Source organism: Citrus clementina, unplaced genomic scaffold (assembly GCF_000493195.1).
Source record: "Citrus clementina cultivar Clemenules unplaced genomic scaffold, Citrus_clementina_v1.0 scaffold_3, whole genome shotgun sequence".
Classification (NCBI taxonomy): Eukaryota; Viridiplantae; Streptophyta; class Magnoliopsida; order Sapindales; family Rutaceae; genus Citrus; species Citrus x clementina.
The window spans coordinates 39,980,249-40,001,424 of record NW_006262339.1 but is presented as its reverse complement, the minus strand read 5'-3'; the positions used below and the strand labels follow the sequence as shown (position 1 = coordinate 40,001,424).

General features: G+C 35.0%; 4 protein-coding genes across 5 annotated transcripts; 2 read left to right on the top strand and 2 right to left on the bottom strand.

Moving 5' to 3' along the window:
- Window positions 1–757: 757 nt before the first annotated feature.
- Window positions 758–7,068, top strand: LOC18046302 (pentatricopeptide repeat-containing protein At5g27270). 2 transcript variants are annotated; one of them, XM_006443153.2, is made up of 8 exons: window positions 758–1,455; window positions 1,660–3,067; window positions 3,236–3,547; window positions 3,971–4,075; window positions 4,159–4,246; window positions 4,931–5,052; window positions 5,479–5,543; window positions 6,031–7,068. In XM_006443153.2, the coding sequence occupies exons 1-8, from the start codon at window positions 922–924 to the stop codon at window positions 6,586–6,588; spliced, it is 3,192 nt and encodes a 1,063-aa protein (XP_006443216.1). In that variant the 5' UTR covers window positions 758–921; the 3' UTR covers window positions 6,589–7,068. The 2 variants fall into 2 exon arrangements, with proteins under 2 accessions (XP_006443216.1, XP_024044065.1); XM_024188297.1 differs by lacking the exon at window positions 5,479–5,543 and having other exon boundaries at window positions 6,031–6,113.
- A 274-nt stretch (window positions 7,069–7,342) lies between these two features.
- Window positions 7,343–10,210, top strand: LOC18046301 (NADH dehydrogenase [ubiquinone] iron-sulfur protein 6, mitochondrial). Its single transcript, XM_006443152.2, has 3 exons — window positions 7,343–7,543; window positions 9,543–9,627; window positions 9,738–10,210. Exons 1-3 carry the CDS (start codon window positions 7,430–7,432, stop codon window positions 9,845–9,847), a joined length of 309 nt encoding a protein of 102 aa, XP_006443215.1. The 5' UTR covers window positions 7,343–7,429; the 3' UTR covers window positions 9,848–10,210.
- A 147-nt stretch (window positions 10,211–10,357) lies between these two features.
- LOC18046300 (ATPase family AAA domain-containing protein 3) lies at window positions 10,358–16,327 on the bottom strand. The gene is made up of 8 exons (XM_006443151.2): window positions 15,806–16,327; window positions 15,608–15,703; window positions 14,812–14,922; window positions 14,420–14,729; window positions 13,321–13,411; window positions 12,400–12,730; window positions 11,849–11,997; window positions 10,358–11,156 (listed from the first exon to the last, which is right to left on the bottom strand). Exons 1-8 carry the CDS (start codon window positions 16,136–16,138, stop codon window positions 10,643–10,645), a joined length of 1,935 nt encoding a protein of 644 aa, XP_006443214.1. The 5' UTR covers window positions 16,139–16,327; the 3' UTR covers window positions 10,358–10,642.
- A 1,586-nt stretch (window positions 16,328–17,913) lies between these two features.
- On the bottom strand, window positions 17,914–20,134 carry LOC18046299 (anthranilate N-methyltransferase). The gene is made up of 4 exons (XM_024188296.1): window positions 19,728–20,134; window positions 19,081–19,391; window positions 18,926–18,990; window positions 17,914–18,444 (listed from the first exon to the last, which is right to left on the bottom strand). The coding sequence occupies exons 1-4, from the start codon at window positions 20,123–20,125 to the stop codon at window positions 18,148–18,150; spliced, it is 1,071 nt and encodes a 356-aa protein (XP_024044064.1). The 5' UTR covers window positions 20,126–20,134; the 3' UTR covers window positions 17,914–18,147.
- Window positions 20,135–21,176: the final 1,042 nt, after the last annotated feature.

The window sequence follows — 21,176 nt, the reverse complement described above, 5'->3', positions numbered from 1 at the left end:
ACATCATCTTTTAAAATACATCAAAGATATTATATATGTAAGTCCTAAAACAACTAAATGATGTTATACTGTGTAGATTAGGTTCTAATTTTTACTCTCCTACACTTTTAAATATCTTATACTACATGTCATTTAGTATTTATGTATAATTAGTATTTAATTACTTTTATTTTTTAATTTATTAACTACCAATCAGTTGAGTGAATTTTACTCATGATAAGATCATATTTAGAATCTTATCCATGTTAAAAAAGCATCCAAACGAATGATAATTATATTAAGTTCACTTAGGGGGCAACAATTCTGTTCGAACCAAATTGTCGGTTTTTATAGAAATAATAATCTTATTTGAATTGCTTCGATTTTTAATTTGATTCAAGTTTTTCAGTTTTAAACTGTATTTTCCTTCGTATTTTCTAATTTTTTTATTTTTAATCTTTTCTCATATAAACCAAGCGATTTTTTCAATTTTAAAAATCAAACCAAATTTTTTCATTACAACTATTTTTTTGGCTAATGCAAAATTCACTTACAGGCAATCATCAGGTGGTTATATTACACACAGGATGTATCAAATCAAACCCGTGGTTTTGTCCGATGGGTCATCGGCTGGCATGGACCCACAGAGCTGGCGGGTCATGAGGAAGCTGTGCCGTACCCAGCCCAGCACAAAGTAGGCCCAAAGTGTGGGCTCCGCGTGTCGTTGTGAAAGGCCCGCTAGAAGCGTGTAAATCAAATTTGTGGAAATAAACGTAATGGTGGTTATCTCTCACCTCTCCTCTGCAGCTCTGCTCCCTTCACTGAGGTCTGACACTGTTACGAATTGATGCCTCTGAAACTTTCTTTGAAGTCTCAGAATTTTCCCGCAAAAACTCTATGTTCCTCAAAACTACAACCTCTAGTATCCTTCAACTCTAACAAATGGACTCCCTCAGCTCCACTTTCATTGTAACCACCACCCACTTCCAGTTCCAGCATTGGAACCCAAAACCGCCCAAAAAAAAACCCAAAATCCCCATAAAGTCATCCTCAAGAGTGCGCCCAGACCCCTGGTCCTTAAGCGACGGAAACGACATTACTAAACCCAAACCCAGATCAAAGAACCGCAAAAGGCCTCTCTCCGACGACAACGCTCGTCGAATTTTAAAAGCCAAGGCTCAATACTTGAGCGTGCTGAGGAGAAACCAGGGGCCGACAGCAGCCACCCCCAAATGGATAAAGCGGACGCCGGAGCAGATGGTGAAGTACTTGGAGGATGATAGGAACGGCCATTTGTACGGGAAGCATGTTGTGGCTGCGATTAAGGCCGTGAGAGCCATGGATGGCAGCCGGAATGTGAGAGTTGTGATGGGGAGCTTTGTGGGCAAGTTGAGTTTTAGAGAAATGTGTGTTGTGTTGAAAGAGCAAAAGGGTTGGAGGCAGGCCACTGAGTTCTTTGCTTGGATGAAACTGCAGGTGGGCTTTTGCCCTTTTTATAATTTCTGTTTACTAAAAATGAAATTGAATTGATTTAGGAAGCTACCATTAGAACTTCCCTTCAGTTATGAATTGATTCAGTCTTATTTGTGCTGAATTATTAGCAAGTCAAGATAGGGCAAATTATGGTATTGATAAGTGCTTTCACTTTTTCTAAGTAGCTGAAGCTAATTTCTTGAACAGTTAAGCTATCGCCCCTGCGTTGTTGTTTATACGATTCTTCTGCGATTATATGGGCAAGTTGGAAAGATTAAGCTGGCTGAACAGACCTTCCTGGAGATGCTTGAAGCAGGATGTGAACCGGATGAGATTGCTTGTGGTACCATGCTTTGTACATATGCCAGATGGGGAAATCATAAGGCTATGTTGACGTTTTATTCTGCTGTAAAAGAAAGAGGAATTGTACCCTCTACAGCAGTATTTAACTTTATGCTCTCCTCTTTGCACAAGAAATCATACCATAGGAAGGTAATAGATTTGTGGAGGCAGATGATGGATAAAGGGGTTGCGCCTACTGATTTTACTTACACACTAGTTATCAGTTCATTTGTTAAAGGTAGTCTCCTTGAGGAGGCTTTGAAGACATTTAATGAGATGAAAAGCACTGGGTTTGCTCCTGAGGAAGTAACTTATAGCCAGCTTATTAGTTTGAGTATAAAACATGGTAAATCGGATGAAGCACTAAGTTTATACAAGGACATGAGGAGTCGTGGGCTTATTCCTAGTAACTACACTTGTGCTTCGCTTCTATCTTTGTATTACAAAAATGAAAATTATTCTAAAGCCCTTTCTCTCTTTTCTGAAATGGAAAAATTCAAAGTTGCTGCTGATGAAGTAATCTATGGTCTGCTTATTCGGATATATGGAAAACTTGGTCTGTATGAGGATGCTCAGAAAACATTTGCGGAGACTGAGCAGCTGGGCCTACTCAGTGATGAAAAAACATATTTGGCAATGGCACAAGTCCATCTTACCTCGAGGAATGTTGAGAAAGCTTTGGATGTTATTGAATTAATGAAATCAAGAAACATGTGGTTATCAAGATTTGCTTATATTGTCATGTTGCAATGTTATGCTATGAAAGAGGATTTGGGCTCTGCTGAAGGCACGTTTCAAACTCTGGCCAAGACTGGACTTCCTGATGCTGGCTCTTGCAATGACATGCTGAATTTGTATATAAAACTTGACTTAACAGAAAAGGCAAAAGGTTTTATTGCCCAGATAAGGAAAGATCAAGTTGATTTTGATGAGGAGCTTTACAGGTCAGTTATGAAAATATACTGTAAGGAAGGAATGGTGACGGATGCCGAACAGTTAGTAGAAGAGATGGGCAAAAATGGATCGTTAAAAGATAGCAAATTCATTCAAACATTTTCTAAGATTTTGCATGGTGGATGTACAGAAAATGCGGAATTTGGTGACAAATTTGTGGCATCCAACCAACTTGACTTGATGGCTCTTGGGCTGATGCTTAGTCTATATCTCACAGATGACAATTTCAGTAAGAGGGAAAAAATCCTGAAGCTATTGCTTCATACAGCTGGTGGCTCATCAGTAGTGAGTCAACTCATTTGCAAATTTATTAGAGATGGTATGAGATTAACTTTTAAGTTTCGCTATTGATTATAAGTCATTTTGCCATGAAGTTAGTTGCGTATAGTTTTTTTTTATTTGTTTTTATGTATGTATAAGATAGGTGTTGAAGCAATAAATTGAGAAGTTGGTATATCTTGAAGACTGACATTGATATTTTACACAGGTGACATATCCAATGCAGAAATTATTTATGATATAGTGATGAAGCTTGGTTACATATTGGAAGATGAAGTAACCGCTTCTTTGATTGGCTCATATGGGAAGCACCAGAAGCTAAAAGAGGCTCAAGATGTCTTCAAAGCTGCTACAGTTTCATGTAAACCTGGGAAATTAGTATTGAGATCAATGATTGATGCATATGCCAAATGTGGTAAAGCTGAGGATGTTTACCTACTTTATAAAGAAGCAACTGCACAGGGGTGTGCTCTGGACGCTGTTGCTATCAGCATACTTGTGAATACGTTGACTAATTATGGTATGGCTGTAAATATCTTCAGCAGAGCAGCTAAACTTTAGTCCTTTTTCCATTGCATGTAATGAATTTTTAGGTTAAAAATCATAAGTTTTACTGTCCTATGTATAAAATTAAATAAAGATATTAGTTTACTGATAGAGATAACCTGGTACATAGCTTGTTTTCTGCCAAAAACCAGTACTCTTTGGAAAATTTTCTTGTCTGAACTTTGACCAACTTCTTGTTCACAAAATAATGTTCATGATGTGCATAAGGTAGTGATAGTGTATCCAGTCATTTGCGATTGAAATTATCACAATCATGTCATAGCTACACATGCTATTCTCTACTATAGAGAAGTTTGGAGGGCAGCGTGTGAATTTTCCATTGCAGGTTGTTATATCAATGCTTTGTTGATTAATAATGAGATTAATCTATCCGCAGGAAAACATGAACAGGCTGAGATTATTATCCATAACTCTTTTCAAGATAACTTGGACCTTGATACCGTGGCTTACAATACCTGTATTAAGGCAATGCTAGGAGCAGGTAAAAGTGACATTATCTGTATTTAATTTAGATGGATGCATGTGTAAGAAATCTTGCAATGACCTGCAAGTATAATTTCGCAGGTAAATTGCATTTTGCAGCCAGCATTTATGAGCGCATGCTGTCTTTCAGAGTTCCTACATCAATTCAGACATACAATACAATGATAAGGTATCGTGTCTTTTTGGCTCTTTTTTGGGTTTTATGGCCAGAAAGAAACAATTGTATTTGTGAAAGAGAAAGGAAGGAAACATAGAGAGTATGTGGGATGGAGCTAGGCTTTGGGCACCAATTTGGGCTTTGGTCGCAAAGGACTTTAAAATTTTCTGTTATCTTTTTTCATGTTAATACATTTAATTTGGGAGGGAGCTTGTGTTAATTGGGATAATTTGTATGGATTGTTTTGGATTGGAGAATAATGGTTTCTTTGTGGGTATTGGAGGGGCTTTGCATTGATTATTTTGCTTCCCCTTTTTGTCTCTTTTGATTTTATTTTTGGAGACATGGTCCACCTAAGTAATCTTTATATTTTTTGTTTAGTATACTCAGATTCTTCTATATCTATTTATATATCAAAGTTAGATTTATAACCCCTCTCTCCTTCCCTCCTTCCCTCCCTCCTGCTCTCTCTGCCTGTTTATGTTTGCGCATGTTTGTTGACTTTTATGGATCAGACAATTATTCTATTCACTGATTAGTGAGTTTTTCTGCATGTTTTATGAGCATGGGAGGAAACATATTCCATGTTGGGGCTGCCAGAATATGAATCAAGAAATGTTTCATCTTTCGGACATTTACATGTGTATATACCCTTCTTATGAATTTTCTGCTTCTGTTGGTTCACTTTGGGTTCAGTGTCTATGGAAGAGGTAGAAAACTGGATAAAGCTTTAGAGATGTTCAACACAGCTCGTAGCTTGGGTCTGTCTCTCGATGAGAAGGCATACATGAATCTTGTCAGCTTTTATGGGAAGGCTGGTAACAGGCTATCTCCATCTCCATACTGATTAATTTTCTTTTATTGTCTTAGCATCTTCAAAGAATGGTGTTCTTCCAATTCTAGACAATTTTTTTTTTTAATATTACCAAAAGAAATGTCATTACAACTATCCACGATTTATATTTATGGTTCTTTCAAGATGTACTTAGTTCATATCATCATGAAGACTGTCAATGAAACATCATTTTGTGCATCAATCATCATGGCTGATCACTCTTAGCACCTATAGATGAATTGATACATGAAAGACAAGCCAGTCACATAGTTGGATTGTTGTATTTTAATACATGACTGATTTATTCCTTTTCTAATATTTTGAATATCTAGTAGTTAAATTTGTTGGGTATCGGATTCATTATTTTGTTTAAGTGTTCTTTAGCTTTATTATTTTACTCATTTTGCAGGTAAAACTCACGAAGCATCCCTTCTATTCTCTGAAATGCAAGAAGAAGGGATAAAGCCAGGGCTGGTATGCCCTTAAAATTTTCCAAATTCTAGCTCCCATAATAAAATAATCTGAATATAATATAATCGGTAAACAATAATTGTTTTTTAAAATGTTCATTGACAGGATTACTCCGATTCGACGTTAGGAAACCTAATTGCTTAACAATATAAAAAACGGATGATATCTTATTCTATTCTCCATCCATATCTCTTTCATGATAGTTTGGGTATTGGATCTACATCACCAATATCATTCATAAAATATGTGTAAGGCTTCTATTTTATAAACTAAAACAATAAATAAATAATTGTTACACTCGGTATGAGTCCATTTGTTTATAGTGTGAAATGTTCTGAAATAATCTCCACATGGTTATCAACTGCATATCTTCTTTTTGGGATTGTCCAAATTCTTTAAATTTCAACATGTACACTTGTACTATCTGGTAAATTTATTGTTTCTGGATGATGTATTAATGTTCTCTCCCTTCTTCATTGAGGAACTGCAGATTAGCTACAACATTATCATCAACGTATATGCTGCTGCGGGACTTTATAATGAAGTTGAGAAACTAATCCAAGCCATGCAGAGAGATGGTTTTTCGCCCAACTCTTTCACCTACCTTTCCCTCGTACAAGCTTATACAGAGGCGGCCAAATACTCAGAAGCAGAGGAAACAATAAATTCTATGCAGAAGCAAGGGATTCCCCCTTCGTGCACACATGTCAACCACTTGCTATCTGCTTTTTCTAAGGCGGGTCTGATGGCAGAGGCTACGAGGGTTTACAATGAATCACTCGCAGCTGGTTTAATTCCTGACCTTGCTTGTTATCGGACAATGCTGAAAGGTTACATGGACCATGGATACATTGAGGAAGGAATAAACCTTTTTGAAGAGGTCAGAGAGTCCTCAGAATCAGACAAGTTTATCATGAGTGCAGCTGTGCATTTATACAGGTATGCAGGGAAGGAACATGAAGCGAATGATATTTTGGATTCTATGAATTCTGTGAGAATACCATTCATGAAGAACCTGGAAGTTGGATCAAAGATAAAACCCTCATAGATCCTATTGTATCTAACACTGAATACAACTGAATTCTGGATATTCTGATTTGAGTCAAAGGACTGATGAAGAAAGGCCAGGTAATAGTTTACTGGTCGGGGAAATGGTCATTGGATTGTACCTCTGGTGGTATACGAGGTCTGGAAGTACGGAGATACTGGTGATAGCTTCTTGCAAACGGCGCTGATATTTGCCTCCAGACGTTGGATATGCAGCGCATGGGAATCAGTAGCTGCAGCCTGATACAGCTGCTGATCACGAGCCTGCATCATTAAGATATGATGATCTGGTTGATGAACATGAACGCTGGTATACCGTAATCAAGTGTACAACATGTGAATAATTGTATAGAGTTTTATGAATGCATCTCTATATACAATAGTTGATTGATTAACAAATTAATCGAAGAGACTGATATTTAGATAACTCATTGGAGCATGAACCCAGAAATTAGGTCTTAAGAAGCTAGATCGTGGTTTCAAGAATGTTCGAAATATGAGAATTAATTTAAGCATTCATATTTATTTAGATTTTAGTTAAATTTAGATATATCATATTCATTTAAAAAAAAAAAAAGGTCGAGGTAATTACAATACAATCCGAGAATATTAGACTTTTTATAGTCAGGTTTTAAACTAAAATTTAGGATTTAAAAAAATAATTAATTATCCTTTTATTTTTTATTTTTCCTTCTTCCATGAGGCGGTGTGGGCCTAAGAGTATAGCCCAATATTTAACTAAATCCGAGGCCCATTTAATTTTTGAGGGTACCATCTTGCTACTCTCTCTCTCTCAGCTACTGCTACTGCTGCTGCTGCGGGTAAAATAGCAAATAACAACAATGGCGTCGTCTTTGCTGAAAACCCTTATCAAATCGTCGAATTTGCCATCAACCACGAGAAATTTGACCGCTGTAGCCAATCAGATTAGCGAACATACTGCCAAATGGATGCAGGTTCATTTTCTTTACGGATCATTTTTAAAATTTTTTAATCAGAAATTTTAAATCTCAATTATTTTGTTTCCTCTTTGATATTAGATCTTTTTTTTTTCCTAACATATGGACATCCGTATTTTTTTCTTAATTTTCCAATTGGAGCTAAAAACATATCCTTTTCAGATTTGAAATTCTCCGTAACATAATAATCAAATTGTTGATTGTTTGAATAATCTTTTATATTTATTTATTTATTTATTTATTTATTTATGGCCACTAATGGAAAAAGCAGTCATGTGGTAACTCACCTGAATTTTCCTGTCATGTATTTAATAAATGCGACTCTTGACACAATTTTGGTGGAGTAATTTTCATACATGATGGAGGATAGGGTGAGTCATAGATTCAGTTTTTACAATTGAAAATAATAATAAGAAGAAAACTTAACAAGAGACAAACTGCTATTTCTAACTTGTTGGACATAGGCACTGGATTTATGATCAACTTTCACACCACTGTAATGCTTTTTATCATAGCAATTATGTTATCTTCCTGGAAGGGGGGAAAAAATTCTTTGTACTCCTAAGATGTTTTGAGTTTCAGTGTCATTGGGTAGGAGATTAAGGACTGTCTCATGTTGAATTGTACTCATTTTGAGAACTTTATCATATAAGAATGTAGGCTTGTGGTTCTTTGGGTTATAGATATCTGATTAGTGTAAACAATGAATGTGGAGGGTGAAGCATGTTTAGTTCAGTGGTGGGATTAGCAGGGGAAAAAAGGGACTCTTAAAGCATACTAAAACTGTCATTTCATGTAGGTTGAGGAATATTGACTTTTAGAATGGTATCTCTTTCTAATTTAAAAAAAAAATGAAAATCTAAAAGCAATAGCTGAAAATTATCTATTAGTAAAGCTAATTTCATGTCTATAAATTAAATTCTTGCCTTAGGCACATGCCTTACGTTAGTTGGCTTCTCGTTTATGCTGATTTATTTTCATGTGGGTCAGATGGCTTAGTCCTCCAAATATTTGGATTCCTTTTTGTTGCCTTAGAGATGATATTACATTGTGCTTTGCATACCCAGTTACTATAAAAAAAGTTATCATTTCTACCTGTTTTCAAGAAATATTTATGGTGATCAAACTTCGTAACTGAGTTGTTGAAGTAGATTACAAATTTGTTTGTGGACTGACTCTATAGTTTTATATTTTGGAATTTTACTCAACTGTTCAAATTATAAGATTACCAGACTTGAAGTATATTTTTATGATAATACATCAAGTGGATTAGATTATGTAAAGTTTCACTTTTTCGCCATAGGTAAAATTATGATAATTTCAGTTCAAATAACTATTTTGAAGAATCTGTAGCTGTTGGAGAAAACCCTTTTGTGCGATCTTAATTTTCTCCCACCTCTAAAAATCCTAAGTACTAATTTCTCATTTCTGTGACTTCCATTCTCACTGGCCATAACTTGCATTTGAAAGCTCTGTTTGTAAGATTAATTTCATGTCAACTATCCTTATTGCAACATTTTTCTTTTTCCCTATTATTTTATTAGGTTGGTCAAAAAAATTTTGATGAGGAACCAATAATAGTCTCTAAACTATAATTGAAAACTTTTTAACATTACTAGTTATAAAATTTGTATCACTGTACGGGTACATTTTAAATAATCATTTCATTTGCAATGCCACATCAAAATATCCATTTTGATTCCAAAGGAAATCCCAGTTGGTTTGGCCTCTTGCATCAAGGGTTCAATTTGGGATGCAATTTCAATGCAAAGGTAAATGGAGCACATTATTCCAAACATTTGATTACAAAAGCATTAGTTTGTAACAATGATTTTTTTTGGCTGAAGATATGACTCACCATGGACCATTTGTTTGCAGTTGTTTTTTGTTTTATTGTGTAACTTTCTTCCACTTGGGCAATTCAATTTTAGTCAGGTCTGGGATCTCCTAATGACTGGTGAAATAGAACTGATTAAACTGTTTTTTTTCTTAATAGGATGTTAGCAAGAAATCACCGATGGAATTGATCAATGAAGTTCCACCAATAAAGGTTGAAGGACGAATTGTGGCTTGTGAAGGAGGTCAGTTTCTTTCCGTGCTATCTCTTGCAATTTTAAACGATTTTTTCTTTGGAGTATATCTTGTTTTTGCTCACTGAAATTTGTTTTGTTTGGGCTGTTTGTGATTCTAGACAGCAATCCTGCCCTTGGGCACCCAATTGAGTTCATATGCCTTGACTTGAAGGAGCCAGCTATCTGCAAGTACTGCGGTCTACGCTATGTTCAAGATCACCATCATTAGGAGTTGTTTTCCCAGCAATGACGGTGTCACAAGGAATGTGGGCGGTCTCAGATGTTAACCGTCCTTTGTGACAGTTGCTGGGGATGATGTTACTGAGCTATAACATTATTTGTGATTGTTACCTTGCTTCAAGCATTTTCTGCTTTCAAGCTGTGAATCATATGCGCACGCTGGTTATGTCCATCTTTAGTATCTGGAAAAATGAGGATTCGATGCACTAAATTATTATTTACGTTAAGTGTTTTTGTAAATGTACTTTGATTGATCAAATTCCTTTTGTCTTATGTGCTCCTGCAGTGACCTCAGTGCGGGTTATTTGCAAGGCTTTTCCCTTTAATATTTGGATAATCATTTGTGACGCTACATCATTGTCTCCAACATCTGAGTGTTCGTTTATGGGGCTTTTTCCACTATCTACAGATGATTCTCCATTACACTGTTACTTTGGAGTAAGAAATGAGGAAAAATAATGTAAGAAGAAAAAGATCAAGAAAGAAAGCAGAATGGCAAACTAAAAATCTATTATTATACCTGTAAATTACTTGACAACAATTATCAGAACTGAGCAACAAGGGCGAACAAAATCCCCCACAGAAAATGGGGGTGGTTTTTTTAAGGTAATATGATGATCTAATAAAAAGAATGAGATAAGTTAACATTACGGTGCCCACAACAAAAAGATGCACCACCCTAAATAGCTCAACATCAGATTCATATTCAGAAATGGAGATGCTCATCAATCTTTTCTTTTAGCCCACAGATCAAAAGTGCCTTACTAAAAATAAAGAATATGACTCAGTTGCTTCCTCCGCCTGCAGCTGCAAGCTTTCTTCTCTGCCGATGCTCTGCTACTTTATAATCTACAACTTCACGAAACAGGGATGGATCAAACACACAATTCTCGCTGCCGTAAACAGCTGCTTGGACGCTTGCCATTAACTTTGCAATTTCCCTTCCAGAAAACCCTTCAGTTTTAGCTGCTGCTTCCATTAAGATATCATCAGTCAAGCCCTTAATCTCTATCTTTTGCTGTTCACTTTTGAACAATCTGTGAACCAAACCAGGTTTCCTTGATCCAGCTTGAGCGATATACTTGTCCAAATAGAGCTTTAGCAACTTAAAGCGTTCCTCTTGACCAGGCAAAGGGAATTCCAGGACTTCATCAATTCGGTCTGCCACTGCTGAATCAAGATCACCAGGACGGTTAGTGGCGAGTGCAAGAACTATATCCTTGGACTGGTCACCAGTACGGAAAAGAAGAGCATTAAGTGCACTTCTTTGAGCTTCACTCATGTAGGTTTTATTCCGCCTACAAAATTTTAAGTCGATGAATTCAATCTCTGCCAGGTTTTCCACAGGAACACAAAGAATAAAAGTTGTTTTCATTCTATAAGAAAGGCTTGCATGCATCTGTATCCCAATTTAGAAACTGTCAGTCATTTTGATAGTGTACACATGAAATATTTGAATTTCTAGTTTAATTGCTGCCTTGGCTTTTGAAGTAGTTGGATTCCCCCCCACCCCCCGTGCGAAATCATTCCACAGCATTTTAAGACAATTACACTATCCTAAAATTCACGAAATCAGCATATTGATTTCTGTTTGCAGCACCCTTGCCACAGAAACCCATACAAGAATGGCATTTAAGCTCATTGAGACACTCCCTGTCTCCCTGATCTAAGGCACAATCACAACTAGCCTACATGTGCAATGGCATATACTAATGAGAGTACAAAATCATTCTAGGAAACTTGGCTTTGACCCTCACCAAAGAATTCCAAAACTATGCTAGAAGATTGAAAGACTCAGATATACAACATGTAGCATTTAAAAATCAAATGCCATGGTCATTCCAACTTGGATTGCCACTTGAACAATTTGGTCATTAAGGACAAACCAACCTCCTATCAAATCACCAATTATACTGGAATATGCAGATTTCTTTACTAGTTTCAACACTTAATATCTTTAGATAATCTAATTAAGTAACATGTCACTTACTCGCATAAAAATGCATCTGCTTCATCAATGAACAGTAATAAACCCCTCTTAGACTTCTTAGCCCAATCAAACAACTGGTGTATCTTGGTAACTGCCTGTGGTCCCAGTGGAGCAACATCTCCACCAGTCATCAATGCATAGTCTAATCCCTGCATACAAATTAAAAATTAGCTAATGAAGAAAGGATAAACAAAAACTGAATATTCCTCATAAGCTGCCTTGATAATGGTATGATGATATATGAAACCAAACAACCACAATAAACATCCAGAATTTCTCCTTTTGTATTTAATTTGCTTTCATAATGATCTGTTGTTTTAGCAACATCCAAAGTTTCAAACCATGAACAACAAACAGATTCATAGCCATCAGACTTCCAAAGATAACCATAAATGCCCAAGGTCTAAGTCAAAATTATAAAGCAATTTTTTTATGGATATTATGCTGTGTGGAAAAAGAAGAAAAGAGGACACCTAACAATGGTAAATCTCAAAACAGAAAATATCAAGATTCAAACTTGGCCAGATAAAAAAAGTGGACTATGATCTTACAGATTTACGAGCCAATTCTCTAGCAGCCATAGTTTTCCCTGTTCCTGGAGGACCATAGAAGAGCATGTTCCGAAACGGTGCATTGTGCGCTTTTGTATTGGCAGTTGCTCCAGACAGCTGTCGAATTCGTTTCTGAAGAGATGGGTGTAGAATCACATCACCAAACCCATTTCCATTCTTTGAAGCCAACTCTTTATCACCACCACGTAGAGACTTCAAGGTACGGGAAAACAAACCTGACCAAGGATATTTCCCTCTTGAGGACTCCCTTATCAGTGATGGTTGCCCCAATATTCTATCCACATATCCCCAAATCACCTTAGCACCTTCTCTGCATAGTTAAAACGAGACACATATAAGCTACAAACCTCTTCATACAAAAGCATCTTATAGTATAATATAAAAGAACTTGGGAAATATAGCCGGCAGCCTGCAACTGCTAGGATCTCAAGTCTATTCACATGTGCTACAAGAAATTGATCAAGAATCTATATGGCAAAACTATAAATGAGAAGATAAGGAAACATCAAACAAGGTCTGAAGAAGTGAAGCCTGCTATAAGTATTAGGGCACAAGCACGCAAACACACAACAATTTTTCATTTCGTACAACAGACATCAATCATGACCATTAAAGCGTAGAAAGAATGTCAAGGTTTCATCTTGTATAATTTACTTCCAAAGCAAAGCATGAAATCTTCAGAAAGAGACAACCACAAAATGGTAACAACAGTTATAGGCATAGTCTCCACATGATTAAGGAAGCATATGGAACACCAGCCCAACCGAGGAAATATTTATTTTAATAAAATAGACACCATTCAAAATCACATCAAGATATCCTCAGCTTCAACAGGCAAATCCCACACATATATGTGAAACAGTACATGCGCAAAACTTCAAGTAAGAGTTTTTTATTTACCTAGTTGTGTAAATCCCTGCTGCAAGAGCAGTCGCTCCCCCAACAGCAACAACCAGCTTATTTTGGTCGGTTAATATGGCTCGCAAACCTCCTGCATAAGATAGACACATACAAAGCAATGAGTTTTTGAGTAATAACATTTAAACAGGTGACATTAGAACAACATTAAGCATTGTATTTAATATTTATTCTCATTAAGCTAAAATGTTGGAATACACTCTTTAGAAAAAAGGTATCCAATAGTGGAAGTGCAGCTGATAGCATAGATAATTATGTTTGAAGAAGCCAATAGCACAGATAATTATGTTTAAAGAAGCAGCAGGGCGGGGGGTGTGGGGTGTTAAAAGAACAAGGTACCTCTGTACTTATTTGAGGTTACCTATTTTGAGAGAAAAAAAAAATACCTATACGATCATTGCTATTAGCAAACCTTAACTCTTTACGAACATTTTCTTTAAAGAAAGAAAAAGAAAAAGAGAAAAAAGAAAAGGGAAAGGAAAGAAAAGAACAGGGCAGATTGTAAAAGAAGTTAACAGTAATGATCATACCATACAGAACAGGCGGTGACCAAGTCTCCCACCATAAGAAGGATAGATCCCAAAGAGGTCATTAGCAACATTAAGTTTACTCTGAGACCATGAAATGAAACTAACAAGTATCACCTCTAGGAAAATTTGTCCCTGAAATGGGTTTAGTAAGTTTCAAACTCACAGTTATTCCCCTTGTACCAACCAAAAAGTATTACCTGTAATTCACTGAATTGTGACTGCCAAAACCACAACAGGAAACACGCAAATTTGTGTCACTTGGACATAATATTTCAACAGAATTTGGAGAACCACTTCCTCCCTCCAGAGGATGTGATCAGGCATTTTAATTCACTCTTGTCATGACAAGTTGTACACCTTTTAAATTAAGAAGCTTATACAACCAGGGCCCAAATTTGTCCACTTAGTATTTTGAAACCTTGTCTAATAAGAAATCACATTATCAAACTAAAATCAACTAGGAGATATTGTAATGCCATAAAAGCATTGGTTGTAAAGAGATCAATTATTTAATCTTTCTTGAGTTAAAGTGAATGAAATTGAATTTATACCCCCAATATGATCAAAAGTAGTATTTATGGCAGCAATCCATTTTTCTCTTTCTGCATTTGCACGATCTACTAGCATTCTCCTGTTCACATCTTCAGCAAGCTTAGCTTCATGTGCTCTCCCTTCTGCTTCTGCCATTGCTCTCACCCTGATTGTTTCACGTTCTATCTCAGCCTTTTCCCTCTCTGTCTGTCGCTTTTGAGCTTGGATCTGCTCTTCGGTAGCTCGTCGAGCTTGCTCCAGCCTTATTGATGACTCTTCTTGCATTTTTACAAGCTCTTGGTTTCTGGCTCTGTGATATTCATTTTCAGCCTGTAACAAGTGCCAGTCAAATTTATAAACATGTCTGAAACAAAAATTACTAAGTGAACCCCAAAGCATAAATGCTACATGCCTGCATCCTCTTCCTTGCCAATTCGTCCTCATAACGAGCCATCTGCGATTTTGTTTGTGCATTATGCTGAGCTAACTTTCTCTGCTCATCATATATTACCCTTTGCCTCTCCTGCCCAAGCAAAAAGTAAAAAATTCAATAAACGAAATGTTTTAACTATGTTCCAGAGGCGAACATAATAAGTCAGTGGAAGCATAAAGCAATTATGTTTATGTACAGATCAGGTAATCAAGAATGCTAAATAGATCCAGCTCCTTTTCTTTGTTTCACCAATTATTTTAACCTCTAAATTAAAAGACTAATTGTGAAAGCTTTCCCGAGCCAGTAAATACACCAAGAAAATAGTTGCAGAAATTAAATGTGAATACTACTTTAGAAAGTATTATTAAAAAAAAAAGCCATGAAATTTATTAATTCAAATTCACACAACCTATATACTCAAAAGGACATCTATAATGCTGCCATGCTACAGCAGGAAATCAAGTCTTAATCCTAAAATTGCCCAACTTGAACAGAATAAACAAATGCGGTGCAAGAAAATTTAATATATGAGCCTAAGCAATAAATAATCCCATTTATAGAGAACTAAGTCATGTTAAACACTACATATAGAAAACTTTGCAAACTACTTCTAGTATCCAATTAAAATGAAAAATTAGCCTCAACTTGAATAAAGGAACAAACGAGTTCATGCAACTCGAACATTATATTCTTCTAAGGGCACTGCAACAATAAATATACTCTTCAAGAACCTCAAACACGAATAAGGAAGGCAGATAAGAAGTAAGCATCTCACATTTTCGGCTTGGGCCTGCATAGCCTTATATTCAGCAGCCTTTGCAGCTAGTTCTGTTTGTTTTGTCTCTTCTTGCTTCTTCATAAATTCAAAAGCCTACATGAAAAAAATATATATTTGTAAATCACCAACATAAAGCAAACAAATCCCATGTATAGGGATTTAAAAATGGTAAAAATAAAACATCAAACTCGAAACCTTTTTGGCATTAGGAGAGGCGCTGATCTCCCTCAAAAGCTTGGCACCCCGCTCCAAGGGCTCCGGGTCGAAGCCGGCAGAGGTCGTTCTGGGTTGGTCATTCCTAACTCTGGCAGGGGCAGGAGCAGAAGCCGACTTATCTCCAGCCGCTGCTGCAGGTGGCTGAGGCAAATCGGACGGTTGAGATTGCCCAGATTGAGAAGAAGTACCAAAAGAGAAAGGGGAGAAGTTCAAAGGGCCATCAGCAAAAGCGGTGTTGGGTTGGGAACAAGCAGAAGCAGAGGCTGCTGCCAGTGCTGATGATATTAACCCTATTGCATATGCTTTCCCCATTTTCTTTCTTAACCAAAAATTGGAGTTCTTTCGAACTCCGAACGTTGAGTTGTTAAATGGGAGAGTTTTATTTTATTGAGGAAAATTCGGCTTCGGGAACAAGAAAATAAGGTGGTGTCTCGTGTGGTGTTCCATAGAAACAAAAGCAGAGTCAAAGATAGTTCAGGGTTTTTGTAGGGTTTGTGTTTAGGGTTTATGGCGGTTTTCTGATAACAGGTTCATCCGGACCGGATTCATACAGGTTCGAGAAAATCGGTTTGGTTTTTTTTTTTTTTAAGGAGCCTGTTGATTGTTATTAGGGACGGCAAAAAATCCCACGAGGACGGGTACTCTCGGGAATTTTCTCTATTCAGGGAAGGTATGAGGATAATTTCATATCCAATTTCTTATTTGGAGAAGGGACGAAAATTTTTTTTTACCAAATTTTTTATTCGGGGAGGGGACGGGAATGAGGTGGAATCCCCATCCCCTACCCATTTCCCCATTTTAATTTTTAATTTAATTACATGAAATATATATAACACTAAAAATTAGATCCAATTTTATTGATATGTCATGTACATCTAGTAACATAAGAATGATAAACATATCCTGAAAGTTAGACTTTCAAATCTCACTGTTTGTAAAATAAGGTGATGTTGTATCCTTTTAAGCCTCCTTGACCGTAAACCCAAATGATCGTTAAGTACAATAAGAAACATAATTTAAAATTACATGAAGTATATATAACACAAAAAATTAGATCCAATTTTGTTGATATATCATGTACATCTAGTAATATAAGAATATCTTTTTTTTTTTTTGCTTGATTCATGTCAAAAAAAATTTTTTTTGCTTAATTAACATGTGTAGTATCAAATACTATAGATAGAAAAAGATTCATTTTTTTTTATGTCCAAGAATGAATATAGAATATATAGTTAAACCAATACAATAAAACTTATTACAATTGTTTTAAATATATATTTTTTCAATTGATGAGTGATTTTTTCATCATTTATGTAAATTAAATGAATAAATTATTTTTTTAATTAAAGTTTAATGTTGATTTACAAGTTTTATGTTATTTTTATAAGTATTTGTTTAGTTTGTAGTTTTAAGACGCCAATTTACCACTCTTATATTAATTTACTTATTTTACTTTTCATTTACTAGTCTTATGCGTAATTTACAAAATTCATATTTATCACGGCATTGATACCATCATTTTAATTACAACATTATAAAATTTCTCCTAATCAAAATACTCGTCCAATAAAGGAACTAAATTTTTTTTCTTTTTTTTTTCTCTATTCACTATGTACCTTTCAAAGATAATCATAATATTCAGATTTTTTTTCTTTTTTCTTTTTCCATCGAGCAATATTAGCTCTTAGTAGTTGTTTAATGAAAAACCAAATCTCCACAATCCATTTTTAATAATTTCCAGTCTTCATCTGGTTCACTTAGTGGTGCACTTAATTTACTATGTTTTTAGAAATAAAAATGAAATAAACACCAGTACCACACATAAACTCCACTAAGGCAAATTTTTAGGATAAGTTTGTAATGAATTCAAAATTTAGAACTACTTTAACATTAGCTCTAGTTTTAATTACTCTTGTGTGAGGTTGAGATGGCATAGAATGAGTTCTCTATAACTACTCTTTCAAAAGTCAAATGTTCTTACTTTAAATGATAAAAAAGTTATACATTACTGATTTTTTCAACTTTGAAATGAACAAAAAAAATAATAATAATAGTAAGGTAAGATAAAAATACTTCTTTTTTGCCTCAATAATAAACCAAAAATCACATGCTAAACGTATGAACTGAAAAAGATTACATAAGGAGTACCACATACAGCCATCAATCTCTTTCTAAGAGACGTATTATTTTCATAAGATGAAAGAAAGTACATAAGACAAGCCCCAAGGCCAAGCAAAAGAGAAAATAATTAACACAAATAGGAAATTGGAAACTCCCCAAGGGTTGAGAAGATCTTTCCAAAATGAAATTAAGTATGCAATTTATTTGAAGAATTCCATAACATATAAATTGCACGCACCATAATCATAGTTGACACCTTTAAATCCAGCTTTGACTGCCAATTCAGTGTACTCTTGTTTGGTCCGCTCTCTTCCATGAGGAAGTTGGACTAACAAAACCGTATCCAAAATAGAGATTTCCCTTGAAGCTACATTATTCCCAGGCATTTCCGAAATTGTCGAATTAATATTAAGCAGCTTCCCACCATATGGAAGAGCTTTATAACAATTCTTCAACACTTTCAAGGCTTGTTCATCATCAAAACTATGAAGCATCCACTGCAAAAGTTCCATGTATTCATATTAATTCTCATTTGTTCTATCCGGATATCTATGATCAATTTATGTGATTGAACAAAGCATTCATAAAGAAGAGAGATTGATACTTTCCACCCGAGGTGCCTGATCGAATTGTTTTCAATCAATTTTATTTAACTGTCACCCAAGTTTGAACTCAAGGGAGATATGGGATCAATAATTAGTTAATTTGGGCTTTGCCCACCCATTTTACCATTGAAGAAAAAAAGAGAGTTGTTGACACTTTCCTTGTATATATAGTTTTGAGTTTTACCATTTTTTTTTCTTTTAATAGTTTTCATAATATCCTATTATCCCTTTGAGTTTTTCTATCAAAGTTCTAATACCAAGTGAGCACCAGGGTTAGGGTACATGTTAACTCAAAACAATAGGGAGAAAAGTGTCATTCTCTCTATTTAATTTTTCCTTATGATGATTTCAAGTGATATAAGAAAATATAAACTTTCATAAAAATAGTATCTGCCTCAGGAATACTTTCGAACAAATCTCCACCTATATGTTCTATCCCTGAAATTTAAATAAACTAACTTTTGTTAGCTAGTGTAGCATCGATGAATCATTAACAAAAATGCTATACAAATTTTAAAATTAAAGTACCTGAATAAGATGGGGCATCTTTAATGACATAAGGCAAGTCATAATTAATACCCTTAATATGAGGGTATTTCGAAATTATCATATTAAGAGTGATCCCCAAGCCACCGCCAACATCCACAAGCTTTTTAACATGCTCAAAGCCTTTGTATGATTCTAGGACCTTCTCCATGACAATAGAAGTGTGGCTTAACATTCCATTGTTGAAAACATCATTGAATCTTGAGTCGACGCCTAGGTAATCATAGATTTGCATTCCGTGGGCTTTATTAAACGCAATTCCTCCTTCAAGAATTTGCTTTTTCAATCCAAACCTGAATTTTCCAAAATCCAAACACAATTAGTAACAATTTTAGAAGCTTAGTTTGTAAAACTAGACCGCATAATTAACCAAGACAAAGAATTGTTGGTTGAAATCAATCTTTTCTACTTTCGTATTTCAATAACACGTAGATTTTCATTTTTTTGTATCTTTTACCACATTAAAAGTAAAATAATTGAAGTTAACTCTCTTTTTAGCAGCTGACGGATTTTGATGGGTTTAAAACATGAGATGCAAATGATTATTTCATTGATATATACAGCTAGAAGGTTTTGATCATTTCCCCAATTTATCAAAATTTGTAAAGAAAAGAAGTAACTATATATACCAGCCATCCAAGCAGACCTTGTCGAGACACAAGGCCATGTAGGGACTCAACGAGGCGCCGTTTTGATTATTGCGAACAAAGTACGCAGAAACAGGGGCAAGAGAGTAGAGCCTTTGTCCATCAACAAAAGAGCAATGAAGAGCATTGTAGCTGACAAGCAGCCTCAGCACCCGATCCAACGTCATGGCTGCAGCTTCAGGATTATTATCTTTTAAGGGAATTTGAGCCACAATTTCCGAAACCGAAAGCTTAGCACCAGGACCGGCTTTGCTTATGATCTCAAACACATCAAGCTCTACCACTGCTTGCATAACTGCAGGTAGCACTATTGCACTTGCCAGTTCCATTGCATATGAGAAATTATTTGCCTCTTCTTCCCGATCAGCTATAGAAGCCATGATTTTAATTTGCTTCTTGCTTAATTGCTTGAGGACCTTGTCTTACAAGGCAGGGAATATATATATATTTATATATATCACCCATCATCCTCAGTTTTGATATTTTCATGCCTGTCCTTGAGAGTTAAGAGGACTATATAAATCTATATATAGTCCTTGAGAGGAATATATATATATTTATATATATCACACATCATGCTCAGTTTTGATTTTTTGATGCCTGTACTTGAGAGTTATGAGGACTTAGTTATGCTGCCCGTACGTCTTAGTCGAGCCGCCTCAGCAAATTTGTTTTATTTGTGAGTAATCGATATTCCTTTTCAAATTTCAATAGGATCTACTCTTTAAAGAACGAAGACCTAACATATATATTTTATTATCTCATTGGAGATTTCTAAGCTCTCAATTTGTCTTCACCAAGTTTCAACAAACTGCAGCTGGTGAAAAATAAAATAATTATTTTTAAAAAATTTTATGTTATTAATTTACTTTTAAGATTAATTTGCTAAACTATTTTTTTATAAAATAAATATTAATATAATTGTTGTAAGGCTATTAAACATCACTTTAAGTTAGTTGATATTAATTTTTATTTATAAATAAACTATTTGCAAGATTACTGCATGGGTTTAAGAAAAATATTAGTTCTGTCATACTGATATTTATTGATTAATTTGTTAATAAATAATTATTAGTTAATTTTTATAATTACATTTTTATAAATAACCTAATTAATGTTAAATTTTTTTTGGAAGGCTATTATTGTAAAAGTAAAGCAAAAGCAAGGGTAAAAATAAAATTTATTTAACTACATGGGTGTTTTGAGGTACTTTTTAAAATATAGGAACTAAATGGGCATTAAAGTCAAAATATTGGGATTAATTGAATATTTATCCAAACATAAATTATATAAATAAAACATAAGACTTGTTAATGACTTAATGTAAGATAAAACAATAAAACTAAAATATGATTTGTAAATTAGTTAATCAAAACAACAACTTACAAATATAGCATAATGCTTGTAAATCAACATAAAGTGTAAATGAAA